The following is a 21,925-nucleotide window of genomic DNA, read 5'->3' as shown; positions in this document are numbered from 1 at the left end:
GGGGCGGGACGGAGCCTGGGGCCGGGGTGGGGCCCCCCAGGACCCCCCCGGGACCCCCCCAGGACCCCCCCGGGGCCCTGTCCCCTCCCCCCGGACCGTCCGTGCCCCGGAACCTTTGTGCACAGCCCTGGGGGCGAGCGGGGAGGGGGGCGCTGCCCCGTGCCCCGGAAGCGCTCGGCCCTTCCGGAAGTCGCGCCGCCAGCCGCTCGGTCTCTTTCCGCCGCCATCTTGGGCCCCGCTCCCCGCACGGTGAGCGCCGCCGCCGGCATCCGCCGCCATCCGCCGCAGCGGGGCACCGGGGCCGGGGGGGAGGGTGCGGGAGGGCGGTGGCGGCGGGGTCGAGGCCGCCGGGAGCACCCGGGAGGCGGCGGGGACGGGGGAGGCGGGACCGGGGGCGACCGGGGGGGGACCGGAGGGGTTCGGGGCGGACCGGGGGGAAGCGGAGGGGACCGGAGGGGGCAGGGAGGGACCTGGGGGGGCGGCGGAGCGGAGCCGTCGGTACCGGGAGGGGCCCGGGGGCTCCCGGTGGGGGGCCGAGCGCCGGTGGTGCGGGCAGGGCGAGCTCCCGGCGGCACCCCCGGGCGGCTCCCGGTGCGGCCGCGAGCCCGGTGCCGTTTTGCTTTCCTCGGTGGGTGCAGCAATGCCTGGTGAAGCTACAGAAACCGTCCCGGCCACGGAGCAGGAGCTGCCGCAGCCGCAGGCTGAGACAGGTGAGCGCGGCGGGGGCGGCCGGGGCCGGAAGGACCGGGACACCCCGGGAGGAAGCAGGGAGCCGCCGGGTGTCAGCCCCGGGACAGGAGCGGGGGGGCTGTCCCGGTGGCTGTGGGCGCTGCCTGCCCCCAGCCGGGGCTTCCCGGAGGGGTTTTGGGGTCGGGACCCCGAGGGAACCCGGTGTGCGCCACGGCACCGGGCGGCCTCGGTCCCGTACGGACGGGAGGCTTTCGGCGGCGGCCCGGGGAGGCGTTGGGTCAGCCACGCTCGAGGCTTTTGGGGGGGATTTGCACGACGAGAGGGGAAACGCTCGCGGGGGCAGCGGGGGTCCCCTCGCTGGGGGCCCCGTCACGGCAGGACGCCGCGGGGCCGTCCCGGGGCCGTCCCGGGGCTGCGCTGCGTACCAGTGTGCCCCAGCCCCGGGGGACCGAGGGGCAGAGGGGGCCCTGCCCCCGGGCGTGGGGGATCTGGGGGTCGGGAGGGAAGCCGCGGCGTGCTGCGGGGCCCGGGGGTGCTGGCAGGAAGCCTCCGTCGCCGCCTCCCGATGCCGGGAGCGGGCTCGAGGGGTGGCCGCGGTGCCGGGGGGGGGGCACCGAGCTCCCCGGGGGCTCGCGTCCCTCGGGGCTTCTCCGGCCCCGTCTCCTCCTGGCGGGTCCTGGCCTCGCGGGGCGCAGCGAGGCTGGGGGACGGCGGCCACGAGCACGTCCCCGGGCAGCGACACAGGAGGGGGGCGGCGGCCTCCGTCCTGCCGTGGGAGGCCTTGGGCTCACCGGGAGACCCGCGGGGGGGGCCCGGCTGCTCTGCGGGGCCCCTTAATGGGGGGGGGACGGAGAAGGAGCAGAGCTGGGGGTGGTGCTGAGCCTCCTGGCGGGGTGCTGCCCTGCTCGCTGCCCCCCCCCCCGGCGTGTGCCTCCCCGGGGGAGAAGCGCCCGGCCCTGTGCCTGGGGGCAGGGGGGGGCAGAAGCGCCTGGGCTGTGGTTCTCGGGGAGCAGAGGGGTCCCCGCGCACGGGGGGGGGGGGGATGCCGGGAGCCTTCCCTGGGGGTGCTGCCGCTGCTGGGGGGGTGGGGGGGTGAGGACTGGGGCCCCTGAGCGGCCCTGGTGGTAACTGGGGAACCGCTGGGTTGTGCGGCTCCTTTCGCCCGGTCGTGGCGAGAGGCAGCGCCTTGGGGGAGGGGGGGTGGAATTTGGGGCTGCGTGAGCCGGGCCGGGCCGGGGAGCTGCCAAATCCTCAGCCTGGCGGGGGCCCGGCCGCCTGCGGGGCCGGTTCCGCTCCCCCGACCGGTGCCGCCGGTCTCACCTGGTCTCGGTCTCACCTGGTCTCACCGGCAGAGCAGCGCCGCCCAGCTCCGCCCTGCCTGCGGGGTGCGGGGCAGGGGCCTGGGGCGCTGTCAGGGCCTGTCTGAGCTGGGGGGGCCCTGCCTCAGCCCCCCAGCCTTCTCCCCGCTCAGCTCCCGCAGCCCCGTTGCTGCTCCTCCTGCCGCAGCCGGTGCCCGGTGCCGCCCCGTGCGAGCGGCGCGCTGACCGGTGCCGGGGCGTTCCCCCGCTGCCACCGCCGTGCCCCGGCCCCGAAGGAGCCCCCACGTGCGGGGCGCGGGGCGGCGGGGGGAGCGCCCCCGGAGCGGCCGGGCACGCAGCGCGCTCGCTCGGACGTTGCCGCACCGAGGGCCGGGGCCGGGGCCGAGCGGGGGCTGCCGGCGGGTCCCGCTCCCCGTCCCCGCCCCCCACGGGGTCCCGCCGGGCCCGGCCCCGCGGCCGCCCCCTTCTCACGGGTGCGCTTTGTTTCTCTCCCCCAGCTCTTCTCCACGCTGCTCCTTCCCCACCTCTGCCTCCGGCCTCCGGCCCCGCCGCCCCGGCTGCCCCCGGGGAGCCGGCCCCGGCCCCCCTCTCCCCCGCCGTGGTCCCTGCCGCGGCGTTTCCCGTCTCCTCCGCGCCCCCCCAGCTCCCTGCCCCGGCCCTGCCCCTTCCCCTCAATTCCCCCCCTCCGGCCCCGGGCTCCCCAGGGCCCGCCGCCGCCGTCCCGCCCGGCCCCGTGTCCCCGGGCCTCCCCCCGCCGCCGGCCCCCGCCGCCGGCCCCGCTGCGGGGCCTTCCCCGCTGAGCCCCGGCCGTCCCCCCGCGGCTCTCGGCCCCCCTGCTGCCCCCCCCAGCCCCGCAGGAACCTCCGTGGCCTCGGCCCCTCGCCCCCCTCCTGCCCCCGCCCCTCCCCACAGCCCTGGGGCGGCCCCGGCTGCTCTCGCCCCGACCCCTCCCCGTCCCGTGGGGCCCCCCCCGGTTTGTACCCAGAGCCCGGGCGCTCCCCCCGTCTGCCCCTTCCTGGCCCCGGCGGTGCCGCTGCCTCCCGCCGCCCCCCAGCCTCCCCTGGCCACTGCCCCCCCGCGCCCCCCCGTCTTCCTGGCAGCCCCCCTGGCGCTGGCCCCGCTGCCCCCCCCCGGGGCGGCCCCCGGCAGCCCCCCTGCGGCCCCCCAGGGCTCGCTGCCCGCGGCCCCCGTCCCTCCGCTGCCCCCGGCCGCTCCCGCTGGGGCCGGGACCCGGCCTGGGGGCCCTGCCCCGGCAGCCCCCGCAGCCCCGGCACCTCCCGGGAGCCCCGACCCCGGGGCTGCTCCCGGTGCTGCCGCCCTGCCCCAACCCCCCCCAGCCGCCGCCGCGCCCCCCCCAGCACCGCCGGCAGCTCCGGGGGCCGCTGCGCCCGCTGCTCCTGCCGGCTTCCCACCGGCCGTGCCCGTGCTGGCAGCGCCTGCGGCCCCCCCTGCGGCCCCCCCTGCGGCCCCCCCAGCTCCTCTGAGCCCTCCGAATGCCCCCCCGGCCCCTGCTGCCCCCCCGGCCCCTGCTGCCCCCCCAGCCCCTGCTGCCCCCCCAGCCCCTGCTGCCCCCAAACCTCCTCCCTCGAGCCCCCCCCCTGCTGCCGCGCTGCCTCCTGCGGCCCCGCCAGCTCCGGCCGCCCCCGCTGCAGCCCCCGCGGCTCCCGAGGGCCCAGCCCATGCCCCCTCTGCCACCCCCTCTCCTGTCGCACCACCAGGGGCTGCTCCAGCCGCCCCCCCCGCGGCCAAAAATCCCCCAAAGGGCCCCGCCGCTGCCCCAGCTCCCGCAGCTCCCCCGGCTCCGGCTGCCCCCCCAGCGGCCGAAGCGGCTCCCGAGAGCCCGCTCGCTGCCCCTGCTCCCCCGGCAGCTAAAAGTCCCCCCAAGAGCGCTGCTCCCGCCCCCTCTGCCCCTGCTGCCCCCACTCCGGCCGCCCCCCCTGCAGCCAAAAAGCCCCCCAAGGGCCCGGCCGCTGCCCCAGCTGCCCCCGGTGCCCCGGCTCCTGCGGCTGCCCCGGCTCCGGCCGCCCCCCCTGCGGCCAAGAAGCCCCCCAAGGGCCCAGCCGCTGCCCCCGCTGCTCCCTCTGCCCCTGCTGCGCCAGCTCCTGCAGCCAAAGCGCTTCCCAAGAGCCCCGCAGCCCCCCCCGCAGCCCCCCCCGCCCCCCCGGCAGCCAAAGCAGCTCCTGCCGGCCCGGCTCCTGGCGCTCCGCCTCCTGCTTCTGGTGCCCCCCCAAAGCCTGCGGCCGACCGCGCCGCCCCTGCGCCCCCAAACCCAGAAGCCAACCCCCCCCCCACCGCCGCGCCGGGGGGCGGCCTCGTCCCCCCCGTCTCCCCCGTGCCGACCGCCGCCCCCGCCAAGAAGCAGCCCCCCCCGGCTAAGGCCGGCAAGCCTGCCCCGCGCCCCCCTGCCCCGGCCAAAGCCCCCCCGAAAGCCCCCGCGCCCGCCAGCGCTGCCGTGGAGGACGACGACGACCTGCCCCCCCTGCTCCCCCCCGAGGCGCCCGCTGCCGAGCCGCCGCTGCAGCCCATCCTGGTGGACCTCTCCCCCCGAGCCGCCGCCGGGGCCCCCGCTGCGGCCCCCCCGGCCCCCGCAGCCAAGGCGCCCGCGCTGAGGAACGACAAGGGTACCGGCCGCCCCCGTTTGCCGTGTGCATGGAGTGTCACGGGCTGCCCACCGGATACTAACCCCCATTCCCGACCCCCCCGGCACCCCCGCGGCGCGGGCGGCGGAGGCGGGAGCGAGCCCGGCCTGCCCGCGGGGCGCTGCCGCCCCCGTCCCGCGGCACTAACGGCGTGGCGTGGGGCACGGAGCACGGGGTGGCCCGCGCGCGGGCGTCGCGGCTGCTGCCTGAGCTGGCTTCACGCTCGAACCCGCGGGGAGAGCCGCGCGCTTGCGTCTGCCGTGTGCTGTGGTTTCCCACCCGCCGAGTGGGGCCGGGGCAGGGCAGGGCCTGGCGGTCCCTGGGTGCCCCCGGGAGCCTGCGCAGGGCTTTGCCGCGGGCTCAGCGTGGCCGGGGATGCGGAGACCCTTCCCCGAGAAGGAAACAGGACGGAACTCAGGTAACGGCTGCATGAGAGTGTGGTGCTCAGCCTGCCCCGCGGGCTGGAGGCGCGCGGTTCTGCTCTGGGCACCGCCACGTTGCTGGCAAAAAAAAATCCGCGCCACGGTTTCACGAGGGAATCGCGAGCTGATGGCCCCCGGGGCTGCCCGGGCACCTGGCGGCCTTTGGGACGGGCACAGACCCCAAAACGCTTCCGTGGTGGGGAAACCCCGAGGTCACCCCAAGTCCCCCCCGTCAGGAAGGGCTCAGAAAGGCGCGGCAGCCGCGAGCACGTGGCGAGCCGGGTCTCGTTCGCTCGCTGCGTTGGCGGCTCCCGGCAGGCCCGAGGAGGCGCGAGGGGTGCTGCTGCCGGGCGCTCGCCCTCGAGCCTGGGGCCTCGGTGTCGCGCTGAGCCTCTGGGCGCCCGCGCTGCTCCGGGAGCCCCGCGGAGCCCAACCTGCCCGGGCACGGCCCTGGCGCGGGTTTTTTGGCTGCTCCTGGGGAGTTTTTGTGCGGTGAGTGCCGGGAGGAGGCAGCTCGTGCCCGGTGCTGTCCCGCTGAGGTTGCAGGGAGGGCGCCTCCCGCCAGGGATTCCCCAGCCCCGCTGCCTGAAATGCGACGGGGGTGGAACTTGTGGCTGCGCCAGCGCCTGGCAGCGGAGTTCACGCCGAGGCAGCGCGGGTCCTCGTGTCCCCGGGCCCGCCTGCTGCTCCGGGCGGGGGTCTGAGCCGAGGAGCCGACGCGTCTCTTTCGGTAGGGTCCGGAACAGAGTCTGACAGCGATGAATCCGTCCCAGAGCTCGAAGAGCAAGACTCCACGCAGGCCACGACACAGCAGGCGCAGGTAGGGAGGAGGAGGGACGCGTACCCGGCCGGGGCAGAGCCCCCAGCGCCGCCGCGGGGTTGTCACCGCTCCCTCTCGTTTGCTCTCCCCGCAGCTCGCGGCAGCAGCTGAAATAGACGAAGAACCCGTTAGCAAAGCAAAACAGAGCCGGAGCGAAAAGAAAGCACGGAAGGTGAGGCGGGCGGCGGGTGGGCCAGAGCTGGCCGCAGCGAACGGCCCGGGCTCGGCTCAGGGTCGGGCGCGGTGTCCCCGGGTGTTCGGGTGCTCGCCTCGCGAGCCCGTTGGGGACAGCGGCCCCTCTCCCCCTGCCCCGCCTCGGCGGCAGGAGAGCTTTGCGTGATTTTCCACCCTCGTTAGGCCCCGAGGCTGGAGGACGTCCCTGAGCACAGGCCCAGTCCTTGCGGCTGGGCTGCCTCCGGAACTCCTGGCCTCATTCCCTTCCTCGCTCGCTTTTCAGGCGATGTCGAAGCTGGGCCTTCGCCAGGTCACAGGGGTCACCAGGGTCACCATCCGGAAATCCAAGAACATCCTCTTCGTCATCACAAAGCCAGACGTGTACAAGAGCCCGGCGTCGGACACCTACATAGTCTTCGGCGAAGCGAAGGTGGGCTGGCCGCGTGGCCGGCTGCCGAGCTGCACGGTGCTGGGGCGCGCCCCGGGGTGCGGCGGGCAGGCCTCGCTCACGCTCCTTCCCTCCTGCAGATCGAAGACCTGTCCCAGCAGGCCCAGCTGGCAGCCGCCGAGAAGTTCAAAGTGCAGGGAGAAGCTGTCTCGAACATCCAGGAGAACACGCAGACCCCCACTGTGCAGGAGGAGAGCGAGGAAGAGGAGGTGAGCCTTCCCCGCCGTAGCCCTGTGGCGGGGCCGGGCGCTTCCCCGGCCGTCCCCTGCCTGCGGCCGTCTCGCTGCGGGGGCCAAGCAGCGCGCGCTGGCCCGGAGGCGCCCCGGGGAGCTCCGGAGGCAGGGACTGGGTTTGCAGGCTCCTTACCTGCCGCTCCCGCCTGAGCCTCCTGCCCGGCCGCCTCCAGAGGCGGTGTTCAGACGCAAGGTTTTCTTTCCTTTCCCTCGCCTCGGCGGCAAAAGGAGGTGCGGGGGCTTACCCCGGAGGTCCTGGTCCCACTCCCTGCCAGAGGAGCGTCCGCAGGGCTGGGGCCTGCCCCAAAGCTTCCTGGGGCCTGAGCGGGAGTGACCCTGATCCACATGATCCCATTTTCCTCCGCCGGGCGCGGAGCAACCTCTGCGTTTGGCTGCAGTCAGCCCTGGGCTCTGTCTCCTCAGGTCGACGAAACCGGTGTCGAGGTGAAAGACATTGAGCTGGTCATGTCTCAGGCGAACGTGTCCCGGGCGAAGGCAGTCCGTGCGCTGAAGAACAACAGTAACGATATTGTAAATGCTATAATGGTGAGTGGCGGCGGCGGCCCGGAAATCTGGGGGGCCGGCGAGGGAGCGGGGTTGGAAGCGGGACTCCCTGCGCGGGAGAGGCGCGTGCGGCGCGGCATTGCCTGCGGGTGCGAGCAGAGCGAGGGCTTGGGGTTGTGCGGGGCGGGGCAGGGGGCGTGGGGCTGGCCGGGACCGGGTCCCTGCGCGTGGCCGGGGCACGCGGGGCTGCGGGCCGTGGGGCCGCTGGAAGCTGGCTCCTGACTCGTCTCTCTCTCCGCAGGAGTTGACGATGTAGCCATCAGGAGGGAGGAGCCTTTTTTGGTGTTTCAGAGAAAAGTAAAATGAAACTAAATTTAAAATTTGTACTATTTCTATCCATTAATAAAAGTTGTGGCTTATTGTTGGTGAAACGCTTTTCCCCCTCTGGTTCGGCCTTGCTGCCGTCCCTTCCCCGGTGGCGGAGGCCCCAGGGTGGAGCCTTCCTCTCGGGGAGATCCCGGCCCCGATACCCCAGCGCGTCCTGCCGGGATGGAACAGCGCCTGCCCGCTCCCCGCTTCCTTCCTCACACCCGGCCCGGAGCCTCAGGGGGAGGCCGTGAGGGGAGCGGGGCCGGGGGAGACCCCGGGGGTCCCGTAGTGGCCTCCCGGTGGGCAGCGCTCGGGGGGGACCTCGCGAGGGGAGCGGGGCAGGAGGCACGGGGCGCTTGCTCGGCGGGGAGCTGGTTGGGGGCCTTCCACGGCCCTCCTGCCCCCTGCGCCTCAGCGGGAGGCCCGGGGCCGGGCAGGGGAGCAGCGAGTTAACGGCGGGGGCAGAACCGGCGGCTGCGCGGCGAGCCCGGCACCGGGGGGAGGCCGCGGGGCCCCGCCGGGCCTAGGCCTAAGGCCCAGGCCCAGGCCTCCCCGGTCGCCATGGCAACCGCCGACCTCCCCGTTTCCACAGCAACCGCCCCCCCGCCCCTCCGTCACCCCGGGCAACCGCCGGCCCCGCCCCCTTTCTGGGGCGGGCGGTGCGCAGCGCGCCTGCGCCTCGAGAAGCTGCTAGAAGGGAGGAGGGAGCGGGAGCCCGCGCGCGCGGCGAGGGGCGGGGCGCGGGCGGCGCCTGCGCGGGGAAGGGGGGAGGCCGGCGGCGGGCGGGCGGCGCGCATGCGCAGCGGCGGGAGGCGGCGCGGCGGGGTTTTTGCTGCGTCACCAGCGCTGGGCGCCGCCGCCGCCGGAGCGCGCGGGGCATTGTGGGAGCGAGGCCGCGCCGAGCCCCGAGCCCGCAGCGGAGCCGCCGAGCCCCGACCGGCCCCGACCCCGGTCCCGGTCCCGTTCCCGCCCCGTCGCTGCCGCCGCCTCCAGGCCCGGAGCCGCCCCGGTAGCCCGCCGCCGGGTCCTCCCCCCCGCCTCCGAGGAGCGTCAGCCGGAGCCGCCGCCGCCGCCGCCATTCGCCATGTGAGGCCCGCGGGAGGGCGACGGGAGGAGGCCGCGGCCCCGCCGGTAGCGGCGGGAGGGGGGAGGGGGGGGGCGGCGGCTCCGCGCCGTGACCTTGGCCCGGCCCCGCCGCGTGGCCCCGGGCCGGGCCCGCCGCGCTGCCGCCCGCCGGAGGCGCCGTGGGGCGGCCGGGAGCTGCCCGCCGCGCTCCTCGGGGCCCGGGCACCGGCGGCGGGCGATGAATGGGGCCGGGGCGGAGCCGCCCGGGGGGGGCCGCGGGCCGGGGTGGAGCCGGGGCCGGCGCCGGGGGGGCCGAGCGGGGCCGGCGGGTGGCGGAACGCGCGGGGTTCCCCGGGGCGCGGCGGCGCTCAGCCCGGTGAGCGGCGGAGAGGCGGCGGAGGGGAGCCGCCCGCGCGGTTTCCCCTTCCGCCGTTAAAGCGAGCACCGCGGGAGAGGCCCCCGGGGGTAGCGGGGCACCGGCCCCGGGCGGGATCCGACGCTCCGGAGCGCCTCGGCCGGTCCCGTTCCCGGTCCGGTGGCCTCGTAACGCCGCGAGGCCGCCTCCGTGCCCCGGCACCGGTGCCCGCCGTTCGCGGGGGGAGCCCCGAGCAGCGCCAGGAGCCGGTGGAGGAGCCGAGCAGCGCGGCGTGGCCGGGGCTCGGAGAGCGAAACGAAAGCGGCGGGGAAGAGGCGCGCCGCCCGCCCGGCTCCCGGCGGCGGGCCGAATTTCCCTGAAACTGCGCCTGCGTTTCCCGAGGACTCTGCAGGGGGATCCGCGATGGGGCCGGCGGCGCCCGTCCGAGCCGTTTTCCCTCTGCCCGGAGCACCGCAGGGAGCGTCGGCCGCCCCAGGAGCAGCCCACGTGAGCTTTTTGCCGCCTCGCCGCTGGGGAGGCATCCCCGTCTCCGCAGCCCTTCCGAAACTCCGAGTCGGGGGCCGCTTCTCCGTAACGTGACTGAAAGCGAGGAGAACGTAACGAAGCCGGGGTTCTTCGCATAGCGTTTGCAGAATGTGTCATCCTGAAACCGTTGCTTTTTTTTTTTTTTAAAAAGAAAAAAAAGCAACACCCGTGCTGGGGTATGAAAATGAAAGCAAAACCAGTTACATAGACCAAAATTCTTGCCGCCGCCTGTAGACCTAAACGGCTTCTCTGGTAATCCTGTTTGGGGGGTGAAAATCTTGTTGGGCATGCAACTTCGGCGATGCACTCAGCTGTAGGAGCTGTCAGCGTGCTCTCCGGGGAAGGAGGCTGAGCTCCAGCGGGTCACAGCCTGCGGAACAGACGAGGGAAAGCACGCGGGCAGGTCTGGAACCTTCTCAAATGGCATCGAGCAGCGGGACTTGTGGTTCGGCCCGTGGGTACAGGACGCGAGGACCTCCGCTTCTGCGCCCGCCGTCAGGCTTGGGAAGGGAACAGGGGGTCCGGGGCTCTGGGCAGCTGCCCGGGCCCCGGGGAAGAGAGCGACAGTCCACGGTGTCATCGTGGCGTCCTCTGGAAGCGACAGCCGGCGGAGACCTTAAATACAGGTGCGCGGTGGCTGCGGCTCTTCAGGAAGTACCCAAAAACCTGCGGGTGGCAGCAGGCGTAGTTCGGACAGGTCTTGGCGGGGCGCGGGGGCTCGCTCTCCGACCCCGCGCTGCGCGCTTGAGCCGCCGCTGTTGGCAGCAGGCGGAGGGAAGGGGAAATTGATGGATTCCGGTCCCGGGCGCTCAGCGCAGCTGAGCGGGAAGGAGGAAGCGGGGGGCTCTCCGCGTAGCGAACGCGTCTGTCTGGAAGCCCGACTGGCGGTCCTCCGTGCCGGTGAGAAAACAGAGCGGGGTTCCGCGTGGGCGTGGGGGAAGCGCCTCTCCGAAAGGGCTCCGAGCACGCGTGCTCCTCGCCGGCTGCCTCCCGGGAAGCTGGGTGTAGGCAGCGAGGCAAATCAGCCGGGCGAGACGCGTCCCGTCCAGCCCTTCTGGTGGCAGCTCTCACGTGGCCTGCGCTGTTCTGAGCGCGAAGTCGGGATTGAAAGCACCTCGTCAGGCGGCCGGAGGGAGCTCCCGTTCTCCGTTTGAGGGAGAGGATGAGAGGCGTGGGGCTTTTACTCGGGTGGGCAGCCGAGTTCCACCACGGTCGCGCTCTCACTCCCCCTCCTCGAAGAGAAAGGGGGAGAAAATGCGACGCAGAGGGCGCAGGGGTTGAGGTAAGGATGGGGAGATCGCTCAGCAATTATTGGACGGGCAAAACAGACTCGGAGTAGGGAGATCGGAAGATGTAGTGCCTATTCCTGACAAGCTGGAGAAGTGAGAAACAAAGGAAAGAAACCAAAAATGCTTTCCCCCCATCCGCCCCCTTGCACCTCCTCCCCCCGAGCAGTGCAGGGGAACGGGGGCTGCGGTCGGCCCCTGGCGCTTCGTCTCCGCAGCTCCTCGGTCCCTCTGTGCCCCTGCTCCCCGTGGGGTCCCTCCCGCGGACGCCGTCCTGCCCGAGCTGAGCCTGCGGGGGCTGCCCGCAGGCAGCAGCTCCTCGAGAGCTGCTCCCACACGGCTCCGTCCCCCAGGAGCACGCGGGTCCCCCACAGGCGGCAGCTCCTGCGGGGGCTCCTCTCCGCGGGCTGCAGCGTGGATCCCTGCCCCACCGTGGGGACATCCGTGGGGACAGCCTGCTTCACCGTGGTCCTCGCCGCAGGGGACTTCTGCTCCGGCGCCTGGAGCACCTCTCCCCCTCCTTCTTCACTGACCTTGGCGCCTGCAGGGCTGTTCCTCGCTCCTCTCGCTCTCCCGGCTGCTGTGTGGCGCAGCTTTTTTTTTATTTTTTTCTTTTCCCTGTCTTAAATCTGCTCTCCCAGAGGCGCAAAACAACATCGCTTATTGGCTCAGCTCTGGTTGGCAGCGGGGCCCTTACCAAACGTGGGGCAGCTTCTAGATCCTTCTCACAGGAGCCGCCCCCGTGGCCCCCCGCTACCGAAACCTTGCCACGTAACCCCCCTGCGGGAGGCTAGGAGAAACGGCCGAACGGACCCGGCTGACCGGTTCTGCCCGTGATGCAGTCACCGCCGTCAGGGCGGGAGGCGCCGGACGCCCGGGAGGCGACCGAAGTCTGCTGTCGGAAGCAGGGCTCCTGTTCTGGGAAAAACTCTCCGGTCCCATCCCTCTTCGCGTGGCTCCGATGCCCGCGAGCTTCCCTCGGCGCTGGGGCGGCTCGTACAGAGTTTGGAAGCCGCGTGAGCGCTGCGGGTGCCTCGGCGCGCCTGAGCCTGGCGAGATAACCAAGGTCACGGCCAAACCGGAGCGACACGACCGAGGAACGCGCGCGGCTTCCCGGGGAAGGCCGGGGATGTCTCCGCTGACGCTGAGAAGCGCTCGGGAAGTGTTGATGCCCTGCACAAAAGCCCCCGGCATCGTCGTTAGCAGGGACACTGCGGTTTCTGTTCTGCTGGCAGCGCGTTTGAGCGACGTGCCCCGTTCCGCGCAGCAGGAGTCGTCCTCCGCTGGCGCCCGGGTGCGGCGGTTTGGGTCTGGGGGCACGGGGGGGGCGGCGCAGAGCAGCCAGAGGGGAGCTGAGCGGGGCGGCCACGGCCTCGCCCTTCCTCGGAGAGCCCTGCGTTCCCCAGGAGAAGAGGAAATCTGTCTCCAGTAAGGAATTAATACCGTGGTGAGGAAACCGCTGCTGCTGCTGACCTTTATCTGGAAAAACAGATGCCTCCCGCAGTATTGCTTAAAAGTGCTGCTAAAGGGGGAAGAGGTTCTCGCCCCGCGGGGCGGTGGCTCGCTGGAAAGCGGGGGCTGCGCTCAGAGCTGCCCCGCTCTGAGGGCCCGGTTCCTGGCTGGGCTCAGGCGGTGGCGGCTCGTGGCTCCAGGCGGAGCTGGGAGCAGGCAGGAGCGTTTCGCTGGGAGGCGCGGGGAGCCGCCAGGATGAAAGCAGCCGCGCCTTAACAGCGGGGCGAGGAGCGCCGCTTGGGTGGGTGACTGGTGCCCGAGTTTGGTGGCCGAGGGGGCTTCAGCGTCTGCTTTTCTCGCTGAAAGCCCTTCCCCCTGGCGTTCCTTCTGCCCGTGCCCCTTCTGCGGCTAAATCGCGGCGGCTGGGCCCCCGTCATCTTTGTGCCCCGCTCAGGACGAGCGCACGAGGCAGGGTTTCGGCTGGGAGGGCGGCGGGCGGCGCGCTGCGAGCAGCGGAGCCGCCGCTGGTCCCGGGGGAGGCGCGAGCTTAACCCGACCTGGCACAGCGTGGGTGAGCCCGGTATCTGAGGGCCGGATCTGCTGACAACAGGTGCGTCAAAATCCGTCCTGGAGGCTTAGCGATGTCACCTGGAAGGTTCTGGAAAGGTGATTCTGCTCCTGGGCTGCAGCGCTCGCAGCCCAAACGTCCCCGCCTCGCAGCGGGCAGGGGCCGACGCTCGGTCGCGCAGGGACAGGAGCGCTCCCGGTGAGCGCAAGGTGAGCGAGCGTCGGTCCAGAGCCGCGAGCGTCGGCCCTGGCTTGGCAGCGCCTCGGCTGCGAAATTCCAGCCTGGGTCGCGCAGCTCTGGAACACGGCCGGGGCGCGAGAGCGTCCGCGATCATCGCCCGTGGCTTAGCAACAGCAGCTCCCGCCGGGCGCCGCTCGCTCGGCCCCGGAACGCGGGCGTTGAGCTCGGGGCCGGGCTCCGGCGGCCGGGGAAGGAGGGGAGGCGGCGGGAGCCCGCGGCTGAGGCCGGAATGGCCGCGCTCGAGCGTCGCCGCTTGTCTGGCGGGTGAGTTGTCGCTGCCGAACGGCAAATGTGCGGCGGCCGTGGACGGGCTGCGGCTCGTCCTGATGTCTGGGGGAAGCCAGAAGGGGGACCCTCGAGGGATGCGGCCGGCTCGCCGCTCGAGTCTGCGTTGGTAGGACGCTGTAGCGAGGGTGAGAACGGCGATTCTTCCTTCTTCACAGCGCTGCTGATCTCGGCTGGGTTTTGTTCGTGGTAAAATTCCTGAACGTCCCGTCTTCCCTCCAGCCTTTGTGCCTTAAACGACTTTTAAAAGATTGTTAATTGTAAGCTCGTAGCGCTTTTAAGAACAGGTGGAATTCCTTTAGTTAAAGTTCTCTACGTGCACTAAAACTCAAGCTGCTCTGTGGCTGTGTATCAGGAGAAACGTAAGGTTAGGTAAAGCTGAGCTTACCTGGCAGCAAAAGGCTGGGGCTTTAATCTTTTAAATGCTGGCAGAAAGATGCAAACCCTAATTTGAATTTCTCCTGCCCCTCTGTTTGCAGGCAGCCTGCTTCTGCGAAGTGGTACGACCGAAGGGACTATGTCTTTATTGAATTTTGCGTTGAAGACAGTAAAGATGTTAATGTAAATTTTGAAAAATCCAAACTTACGTTCAGGTAAGCGTAACCTGCGCCTCCGCAAAGCTGCGAGGCACAAGGATGCCCGAAAGCTGTGCTGCTGCTGGTTAGGTTTTTTTCTTAAAGTAGCAAGTTCCGTTATTGAAGTATATTTGTGCTACAAGATATTTCCCGCTAAAGATGTGTTTTTCTCTTAACAGTTGTCTTGGAGGAAGCGATAACTTTAAACACTTAAATGAAATCGACCTTTTTAATAATATTGATCCAAATGTAAGTATCCTCTGGATTCTCTTTTTACTGCTGTGTCCGGAACGCTCAGCTCCTTCTGATGCACACCTCCCACCCTTCCGAAGCAAACTGGGTGCTGCTCGGGGGGGATTTGTTAGTTGTTGCATGACAGGTGGCATCTTAAAGGCTTCCAGTTCTGATGGTACTCGCTGTCACCCCCTGTCCCCCGTGTGCGGGCAGTAAGGGGTGCTGTAAAACTGCCCCGGGTATGTTCAGGCAGTCCCAAACAGAGCTGGTGCCACTCCGCCTGGCTCCACTTCTTGATAGCTGGATGCGCAGCGGTGTTCTGGCTAAAAGCGTACCGTCGGTTTTTGAATTTGTTTAGGTCTGTTCATAACGGGAGTTACTCTGACAAATACTGCATCACCTTACAGCCACCCAAAGACACTCCCGTGTGTCTGAGTTTAAGCGTGTTCTTACAGTCCAAGGAACAACTTGGTCGCGATGCTGGACGTAGCTTAAAGAGCGGACCGTATTTTTGGGTCAAAGAATAAGTTGATAGCTTAAGAGAAACAAATCTAATACGAGTATGTGGTGATGTTAGCGATTGTTAATACTAACAGATGCTTGGTTTTTTTCCCCCTCCCTCTTCTTCCAGGAATCAAAGCATAAAAGAACAGACAGATCTATCTTGTGTTGTTTACGAAAAGGAGAATCTGGTCAGGCATGGCCAAGGCTAACAAAAGAGAGGGCAAAGGTGGGTTTGGGCTCTCTGATGGGCAGAGCAGTAGCTCACGTCTCCCCTATTTTATTTTTATTTTGGGTCATGTTTAAATTATGTAGCAGTTAATGGCTCCTGATCAGAATGGCAGTTCTGAGTGACTCTCTGAGTAGTAACAGTTCATTTCTTGCTTGTCCTTAAATAACTTCTTGTGTTGCTGTACAGCTCAACTGGCTCAGCGTGGATTTCAACAACTGGAAAGACTGGGAAGATGATTCAGATGAAGACATGTCCAATTTTGATCGCTTTTCCGAGGTATAGGAAGATGAATAGCTGGAGGATTGGGTTTCCTTTTGGGTGGCCTGTAGGCAAACAGCGACTGACAGCTGCAGGGAGTCACACTCCTTGGCCTGCTCTTCCTCCTGCTTCCTTGGCCATTGCTCTCGGGGCAAGCTCTGCCAGTTAGCCGAGGCACGGCTCTTGGTTTCCCACTTGGTGCCACCTGGCACCAAGCAACAATGTTGCTTGGAGCAAAATTAATTTATAACAATAATTTATGGTGTCGTGGAGCGTTGCTGGTTGTACGTGAGTAGCAGCCGTGCTGCGCTGTCTAATAAGCGCAGCGTGAAGGTTGACTGTACAGGTGCAGAGAGCGCAGTGCTCACAAATGAGTGTCCAGGACAGGAAAAAACACCTCAGCTCTGGAGCCAGACTCCAGCTGCTCGAACCCATGCTGTGCGAGCTGTTGGCGCTGCAGTGCGATGGTCAGTTTGTGCTCGTTACCAAATACGAAACAAATGATGGTCCCATTGCACGTGTCGGCGCTAAATCAGCTCAAAGTTCTTTGCCTCTTCACCTGGTAATTTTTGCTTAGGTGCAACAAGACTTGTCAAAGCAGCAGGTGGAGGTTTGTAGCAACTTCAAGCTATTTATAGATCGTTAGTGTTCCCCTGCTCACCGACTGATTGGAGTTGGCTTCCCTCTGTGTAACGTGGCTATTATCTTTCTTGACCAGATGATGAACAACATGGGTGGAGATGACGACGTAGACCTACCAGAAGTAGATGGGGCAGAAGATGTGAGTACTTTGCAGTAAACGTGTGTGGGGCTGGCTAAGGGCGCTGCACGTTCACTGCTACGCGCTGAAGTTAAAGTTGTGTTCCCCACCTCAGCGCTGTCAATAGCACAGACTGCCAGACTTCGGATAAGTGGCGCAGTCTGGCAAAATCCCCTCGAGTAGCTGGATGGAAGCTTGCAGTGTCCTGGGCAGCTTGGCGTCATACTTCTCTGCAGAGATTATTGGTTATTACGGGTCTGTTTTTTACTAGTAAAGCTTAACTAAAGCATGCCCTGTAGTTCCTTGAAATACGCTTACTGACAGCGTGCTTGCTACACTGAGCTTTGAACGTGCCTCCAAGCACAGTCTGTTCCACTTAATGGTGTTTTTTCTTTCCAGGACTCACCAGACAGTGATGATGAAAGTAAGTTGGCGTTTTTGTTTTTTCTGCACCTGTGCAACGGTCTGGGGGCTGCTAGTTGAGGGAGCTGTGCAGGGCCAGCAGATGTGCCGTCCTGTCGGTCCTGCTAAATCCGGGCTGCCAGCTAATGCCAGTGCCTTGCTCCAGCAGCATGAGACGATATAATCTAGTGAAAGCCTTAGCACGCCAGCGCGAAATACTAGTTTGACCTTCCCAGACTGCTGCAGTCCTGATGAGGCTTTGGCTGTAACAGCAGCCATCACCAACACGGAGCTTCAGCGCTCGCAATGCTGGCCTGGTTCGTGCAAGTTGGGCACTTACACAGCAGGGGCTGCACGGAGACCGTACGTGCAGAGAACCAGCTCCACACTTCAGAGTGCCCGCAGCGGTGAGGTCAGAGACCCGAAACTGCCCTATGCCTGTCTTGTTCAAGGGCTGTATCTTCTCGCTTGTGTTCTTGTGATATAATAGGGCTCCTGGGAGCTGCTTGGTTTTTGTTTGTTTGTTTTTAAAGAAAAAAAAAAAAACAAACTAATCTCTTACTTTTTTTTCCCCTCTAGAAATGCCAGATCTGGAGTAAGAAAAACTGTTGTCTTCAGGGTTTGGGGAAAGAACTTCATCACATTTCATAATTGAGATAAGAATTCCTGAGTTGATAGCCCTAAAGGGAGATATTGCATCCTTTAACCCATTTTCAGTCCATTTTAAATGGCTTCACTGATGGTAGGTGTGTACCATTGTGCGGGGCAGTCTTAAGCCACGAGAGGCAATAATGTTATGCATGAACCGTTTTCCAGACTTCCAAAAAACCAATTGAGGTGTAGGCAATCGATACAGAACAGTTGCAATAAAGTTTACAGAGCCTCCTTGCCTCGTAGCAGATGTAATTACAACGGGAGAATTCTGAATTTACGTCAAGTGGTAAATTGGCATTTCCCCCCCCCTCTGTGGCCTGCAGGTAGATCCGAAATTAAGCTTGTACCTGGAACAAAAACTGGCTGAACCAACGTTAGCTAATTGGGTCACAAAATTTAACAGGTGATGCGCAATACCTCTGTGGTGTCTTCAGGTGTGTTCCACTAATGTTTTTATTAAAAAGGAAACAAAATCCTCTTTGTTTGGTATTTAATCGCTAGTTGCGTGTTCAGATGTATCCCAGCTGAAAGCGGCGCCCCAGCTCCAGCTTCCCCCCGAGCGCGGGGCCGCGCGTTGTTGCTTGTCCATCTGTACATTTAGACCAAATCGTATTTGCACTGTTGGTGTGGCGATGTGTGAGGAGGTGTTCGACACTAGCGGGATCTTTTACGGTAGTTTATTTGACCAGCTCGTGACAAGGCTGAAAAAGGAAGAAAAAAGGAAAAAAAAACAAACAAAAAAAACCAACCTCAGTTTGTGTTCAGAGCAGCGGGGATTTTTTTAATGTCTACATTCTTTCTAATAAACTGTTGAAGACTCCACGCCTGGGCTCCTGCCTCCCTGCCTCACGGGGCGCTCCAAGATGGCGCCGGGGGGGGGGGGGGGCTGGGGGCGCGAGGCCGCGGTCACCGCGCCCGCCCAAGGACACGGGCGGGGCACGTGCGCTCTGCGCCCGCCCCTTCCGGCCGGCTAGCAGCGCCCAATCAGCGCCGCGCCTTTCCAGAGGGGTCGGCGCGCAGCCCAATGGCGAGGAAGCGGAGAGCGGGAGCGGCGGCGAGCCCGGCCAATGGGAGCGCGGGCACGGCGGGAGCTGGTGTGCCTCTGCCCAATGAGCGCGCGCGGCGGGCGGTGACGCGTGGCAGACGCCCCGCCCTCCGGAGGCCTGCGCCGTGCGGGAGGGCGAAGGGGCTCAGTCGGCGCCGCCATGTTGGGGCTCGCGGGTCGCTGCGCCGCCGCCGCCGCCGCCGCCCGGCCGGTGCTGAGCCGCGGGGCCGGGCCGGCCACCGGCCTCCTGCCGCTGCTCCTCAGCCGCGGGGCCGGCCCGGCCGCCGCCACCGGCAGCCGTGAGTGGGGAGCAGCCGCGAGTGGGGAGCAGCCGCGGGGTCACCTTGCGGCCTGCGGGGCGCGGGGGCCGTTACCGGGGCGGGTGCGGGGGGCCCCGGGGGGGCCGCACCGGGCCGGGCTGCGCCGAGCGGGGCTCCTGGTCCCGGTGCTCCCCCCCCCGACCCGCGCCTCTCCCCGCAGGCCGCCGCTATGCCGCCCAGCCGGCCCCCGCCGCCAAGGCCGGCGCCAGCACCGGGCGCATCGTGGCCGTTATCGGCGCCGTGGTGGACGTGCAGTTCGACGAGGGGCTGCCGCCCATCCTCAACGCCCTGGAGGTGCAGGGCAGGGAGACGCGGCTGGTGCTGGAGGTGGCGCAGCACCTGGGTGAGTGGCTGCCCGCCTGCCCCGGGGGGTGCCGCAGCTTGGGGGGGGGGGGCCCTCCCGTGACGATGAATTTCGGTGACTTTCGTTCTTCTGAGCTCGCTGAAGCCACACGTTGCAGTCTGAGGAGGGCGAAAATGGCTGCTGCAGGGCTGCGGCCCGCCGCCGCTGTGGGGTGGGTCTGGCCCGGGCTCTTTTTCTGTGTTTTTTTTCCTCATTTTGTTCCTTGGCCCCGCTCCTTGCAGTCCTTCCCCCAGCTGACCGTTCCCTTGGCAGGGACGGGAGGAGGTGGCGGCAGCTGTCCTGCAGGGTCAGCTCGAGGGCACTGCGGTAAAACGCTGTCCTTGGGCCTTGGCAGGGGAGAATACCGTGCGCACAATTGCCATGGACGGGACGGAAGGCCTGGTGAGGGGACAGAAGGTGCTGGACTCCGGCGCGCCCATCCGGATCCCCGTTGGCCCTGAGACCTTGGGCAGGATCATGAACGTCATCGGGGAGCCCATCGACGAGAGGGGTCCCATCACAACGAAACAGTGAGTGGTGCTGCAGGCCGGGGGATGAGCGCCACGCAGGGTTTGGAGGTAGGGGGCTCTGGTCCTGGCAGCAGCCGGGCTCGTGCAGTTTCTTCAGCTGCTCGGAGACGCCCAGGCTGCGCGCAGCTGGATTCTGCGCGTCCCCGCTGCGTTTGGGTTTCTGGGCTGCGAGCAGGGACCACGCTCCTGCGGTCTCCTGGCCCCGTGGCAGAGGGGCTGGATTTGGCCGCTCAGCTGCTCCCCCCTCTCACTGCAGGTTTGCTGCTATCCACGCCGAAGCCCCCGAGTTCGTGGAGATGAGCGTTGAGCAGGAGATCCTGGTGACGGGAATCAAGGTGGTGGACCTGCTGGCCCCCTACGCCAAGGGCGGCAAGATCGGTACGTGGCACCCGGTGGGAAGGGGGGCGCCCGGAGAGGGGGGGCCCCATGCCCACCCCAGGGCTCGGGAGCGGTCCCCGTGCAGCAGCTTCCTTCGCTGATGAGTAACCCTTTGACTTTCGTTCTACTGAGCTTGCTGAAGCAACGCTTAATTATCTGAGGAGGAAAGGGGCGAAGGGAGACCCCCGGGGTGGCCGGAGGGGCTCTGGGTTGAGGAGGACAGCATTTCCCCCCAGGTTTGTTCGGAGGTGCCGGCGTCGGCAAGACGGTGCTGATCATGGAGCTGATCAACAACGTGGCCAAAGCGCACGGCGGTTACTCGGTGTTCGCCGGTGTCGGGGAGCGAACCCGGGAGGGGAACGACTTGTACCACGAGATGATCGAGTCCGGGGTCATCAACCTGAAAGACACCACTTCCAAGGTGCGCGGGGTCTGCGGGGGGTGAGGGGGGGGGTCCCAGCGGCGCGGCGGCCGTGCTGACGCTGGGTTCCGCCACCCCCCAGGTCGCCCTGGTCTACGGGCAGATGAACGAGCCCCCGGGTGCCCGCGCCAGGGTGGCGCTGACCGGATTGACGGTGGCCGAATACTTCAGGGACCAGGAGGGTCAGGACGTGCTGCTCTTCATCGACAACATCTTCCGTTTCACCCAGGCTGGCTCAGAGGTCGGTGCCGGAGCCCAGGCAGCCGGGGGGGGTGCCGGGCCCCTCGTGGCGGGCACCGCCGGGCCTCTCACCACCTCTTTTCCCCCCCAGGTGTCAGCCCTGCTGGGGAGAATCCCCTCCGCCGTGGGCTACCAGCCCACGCTGGCCACCGACATGGGCACCATGCAGGAGCGGATCACCACCACGCGCAAGGGTTCCATCACCTCGGTGCAGGTAGCGCTGGAGCCGGGCGCGCCGGGCGGGGGTCGCCTCCCCCCGCCTCCGTCCCAGCGCCCCCCCTGCTCCCCCCCCAGGCCATCTACGTGCCCGCCGATGACTTGACCGACCCTGCCCCCGCCACCACCTTCGCCCACCTGGACGCCACCACCGTGCTGTCCCGCGCCATCGCCGAGCTGGGCATCTACCCGGCCGTGGACCCGCTGGACTCCACCTCCCGCATCATGGACCCCAACATCGTGGGGCCCGAGCACTACGACGTGGCCCGGGGCGTGCAGAAGATCCTGCAGGTGAGGGGGACGGGGCGGCCGCCACGGAGGGGGGGCTGGGGGGAGGCAGGAAGCGCTGCCCCGGCTGCTCACCGCCCCCCCGCCCCGGCTTTGCCTCGCCCCCCAGGACTATAAGTCCCTGCAGGACATCATCGCCATCCTGGGCATGGACGAGCTGTCGGAGGAGGACAAGCTGACGGTGGCGCGGGCGCGCAAGATCCAGCGCTTCTTGTCGCAGCCCTTCCAGGTGGCCGAGGTCTTCACCGGCCACATGGGCAAGCTGGTGCCGCTGAAGGAGACCATCAAGGGCTTCAAGCAGATCCTGGCAGGTGAGGCGGCCCCCCCAGGAAGCTCCGGGGGGAGCGGGGAGTTGGGCTCTCTGCCCCTTCCCCCCCCACCCCTCCCCGCTGATGGCTGTGTCCCCCCCCAGGTGAATACGACCACCTCCCCGAGCAGGCCTTCTACATGGTGGGGCCCATCGAGGAGGCGGTGGCCAAGGCGGAGAAGCTGGCCGAAGAGCACGCGTGAGCAGGGCCGCCCCCCCCCCCCCCCCCGCCCCCTTCCCTGGCTCCGTGCGGGGCCAGACCCCCCCCAAAAAAAAGTATTTAAAATTTCCAATAAAATGTTGGTGAAAACACCCCCGGGGGCCCTGCGTGCCAGGGGGTGGGGGGGCAGGAGCCCTGTGGAGCCCCTGCCCGGGGGGGGGGGGCAGCGGGACCGGGCTGCCCTTCCCACCCCCCCTCACCCTGTGGGGGCTTTGTGCCCCCCCCCCACGGTGCCTGGCCGAGCCAAGCTGTGTCGGGGGGGGTGGGGGCTGGATCCGTTGCCCCCAACCCCACGGGGCCTTTCTGTACCGGGGGGCCCGCAGCAGCTGGGGCTGACCCCCCGGCGTGTGGGGCTTTGGGGTGGGGGGGGGGTGGGGGAGGTTGGCAGCTGTGTGCAGCAGGGGGGGGCCGCCCCCTCCCCTCCTCCCCCCCCGGGCTCCTGCAGCACAAAGAGCTCCCGGCCGGCCCTGCCAGATGGGGCTTTGTCTGCGGGGTCCCGGGGGGGGGCCGCCGGGGCCCTCCCCTCCGCCGCGGTCGCACCCTGCCGGGGGGGGGAAGGAGACACCGGGGAGTGCAGCTGGGTGCT

General features: G+C 68.0%; 3 protein-coding genes across 3 annotated transcripts; all 3 read left to right on the top strand.

Annotated features, from left to right (window-relative positions):
* The first annotated feature begins 160 nt into the window (after positions 1-160).
* NACA (nascent polypeptide associated complex subunit alpha) lies at positions 161-7,680 on the top strand. The gene is made up of 8 exons (XM_083814502.1): positions 161-249; positions 639-710; positions 5,805-5,890; positions 5,985-6,062; positions 6,348-6,494; positions 6,593-6,721; positions 7,169-7,291; positions 7,551-7,680. Exons 2-8 carry the CDS (start codon positions 641-643, stop codon positions 7,563-7,565), a joined length of 648 nt encoding a protein of 215 aa, XP_083670628.1. The 5' UTR covers positions 161-249; positions 639-640; the 3' UTR covers positions 7,566-7,680.
* Positions 7,681-8,164: 484 nt separating this feature from the next.
* On the top strand, positions 8,165-17,853 carry PTGES3 (prostaglandin E synthase 3). Its single transcript, XM_083814491.1, is given in 9 exon segments — positions 8,165-8,478; positions 8,480-8,704; positions 13,895-14,008; positions 14,170-14,239; positions 14,856-14,954; positions 15,144-15,233; positions 15,934-15,996; positions 16,375-16,399; positions 16,957-17,853. Coding segments are annotated over 9 exon segments (1,005 nt in total). The 5' UTR covers positions 8,165-8,179; the 3' UTR covers positions 16,977-17,853.
* Positions 17,854-18,150: 297 nt separating this feature from the next.
* Positions 18,151-21,431, top strand: ATP5F1B (ATP synthase F1 subunit beta). Its single transcript, XM_083814470.1, has 10 exons — positions 18,151-18,375; positions 18,557-18,739; positions 19,095-19,269; positions 19,526-19,647; positions 19,884-20,068; positions 20,151-20,309; positions 20,400-20,522; positions 20,603-20,815; positions 20,922-21,123; positions 21,225-21,431. Exons 1-10 carry the CDS (start codon positions 18,237-18,239, stop codon positions 21,320-21,322), a joined length of 1,599 nt encoding a protein of 532 aa, XP_083670596.1. The 5' UTR covers positions 18,151-18,236; the 3' UTR covers positions 21,323-21,431.
* Positions 21,432-21,925: the final 494 nt, after the last annotated feature.

This window comes from Anser anser, assembly GCF_964211835.1.
Source record: "Anser anser genome assembly, chromosome: 30".
NCBI lineage: Eukaryota > Metazoa > Chordata > Aves > Anseriformes > Anatidae > Anser > Anser anser.
This window is presented reverse-complemented; position numbering and strand designations above follow the sequence as displayed.

Excerpts from the sequence above, each read along its gene's own strand:
- NACA (XM_083814502.1), top strand. The coding sequence starts at position 641 with ATGCCTGGTGAAGCTACAGAAACCGTCCCGGCCACGGAGCAGGAGCTG. Across the intron at positions 6,063-6,347 it reads GCGAAAAGAAAGCACGGAAG|GCGATGTCGAAGCTGGGCCT; the intron begins GTGAGGCGGGCG and ends CTCGCTTTTCAG. Across the intron at positions 6,722-7,168 it reads AGGAGAGCGAGGAAGAGGAG|GTCGACGAAACCGGTGTCGA; the intron begins GTGAGCCTTCCC and ends CTGTCTCCTCAG.
- ATP5F1B (XM_083814470.1), top strand. The coding sequence starts at position 18,237 with ATGTTGGGGCTCGCGGGTCGCTGCGCCGCCGCCGCCGCCGCCGCCCGG. Across the intron at positions 20,069-20,150 it reads TGAAAGACACCACTTCCAAG|GTCGCCCTGGTCTACGGGCA; the intron begins GTGCGCGGGGTC and ends GCCACCCCCCAG. Across the intron at positions 20,816-20,921 it reads GCGTGCAGAAGATCCTGCAG|GACTATAAGTCCCTGCAGGA; the intron begins GTGAGGGGGACG and ends CTCGCCCCCCAG.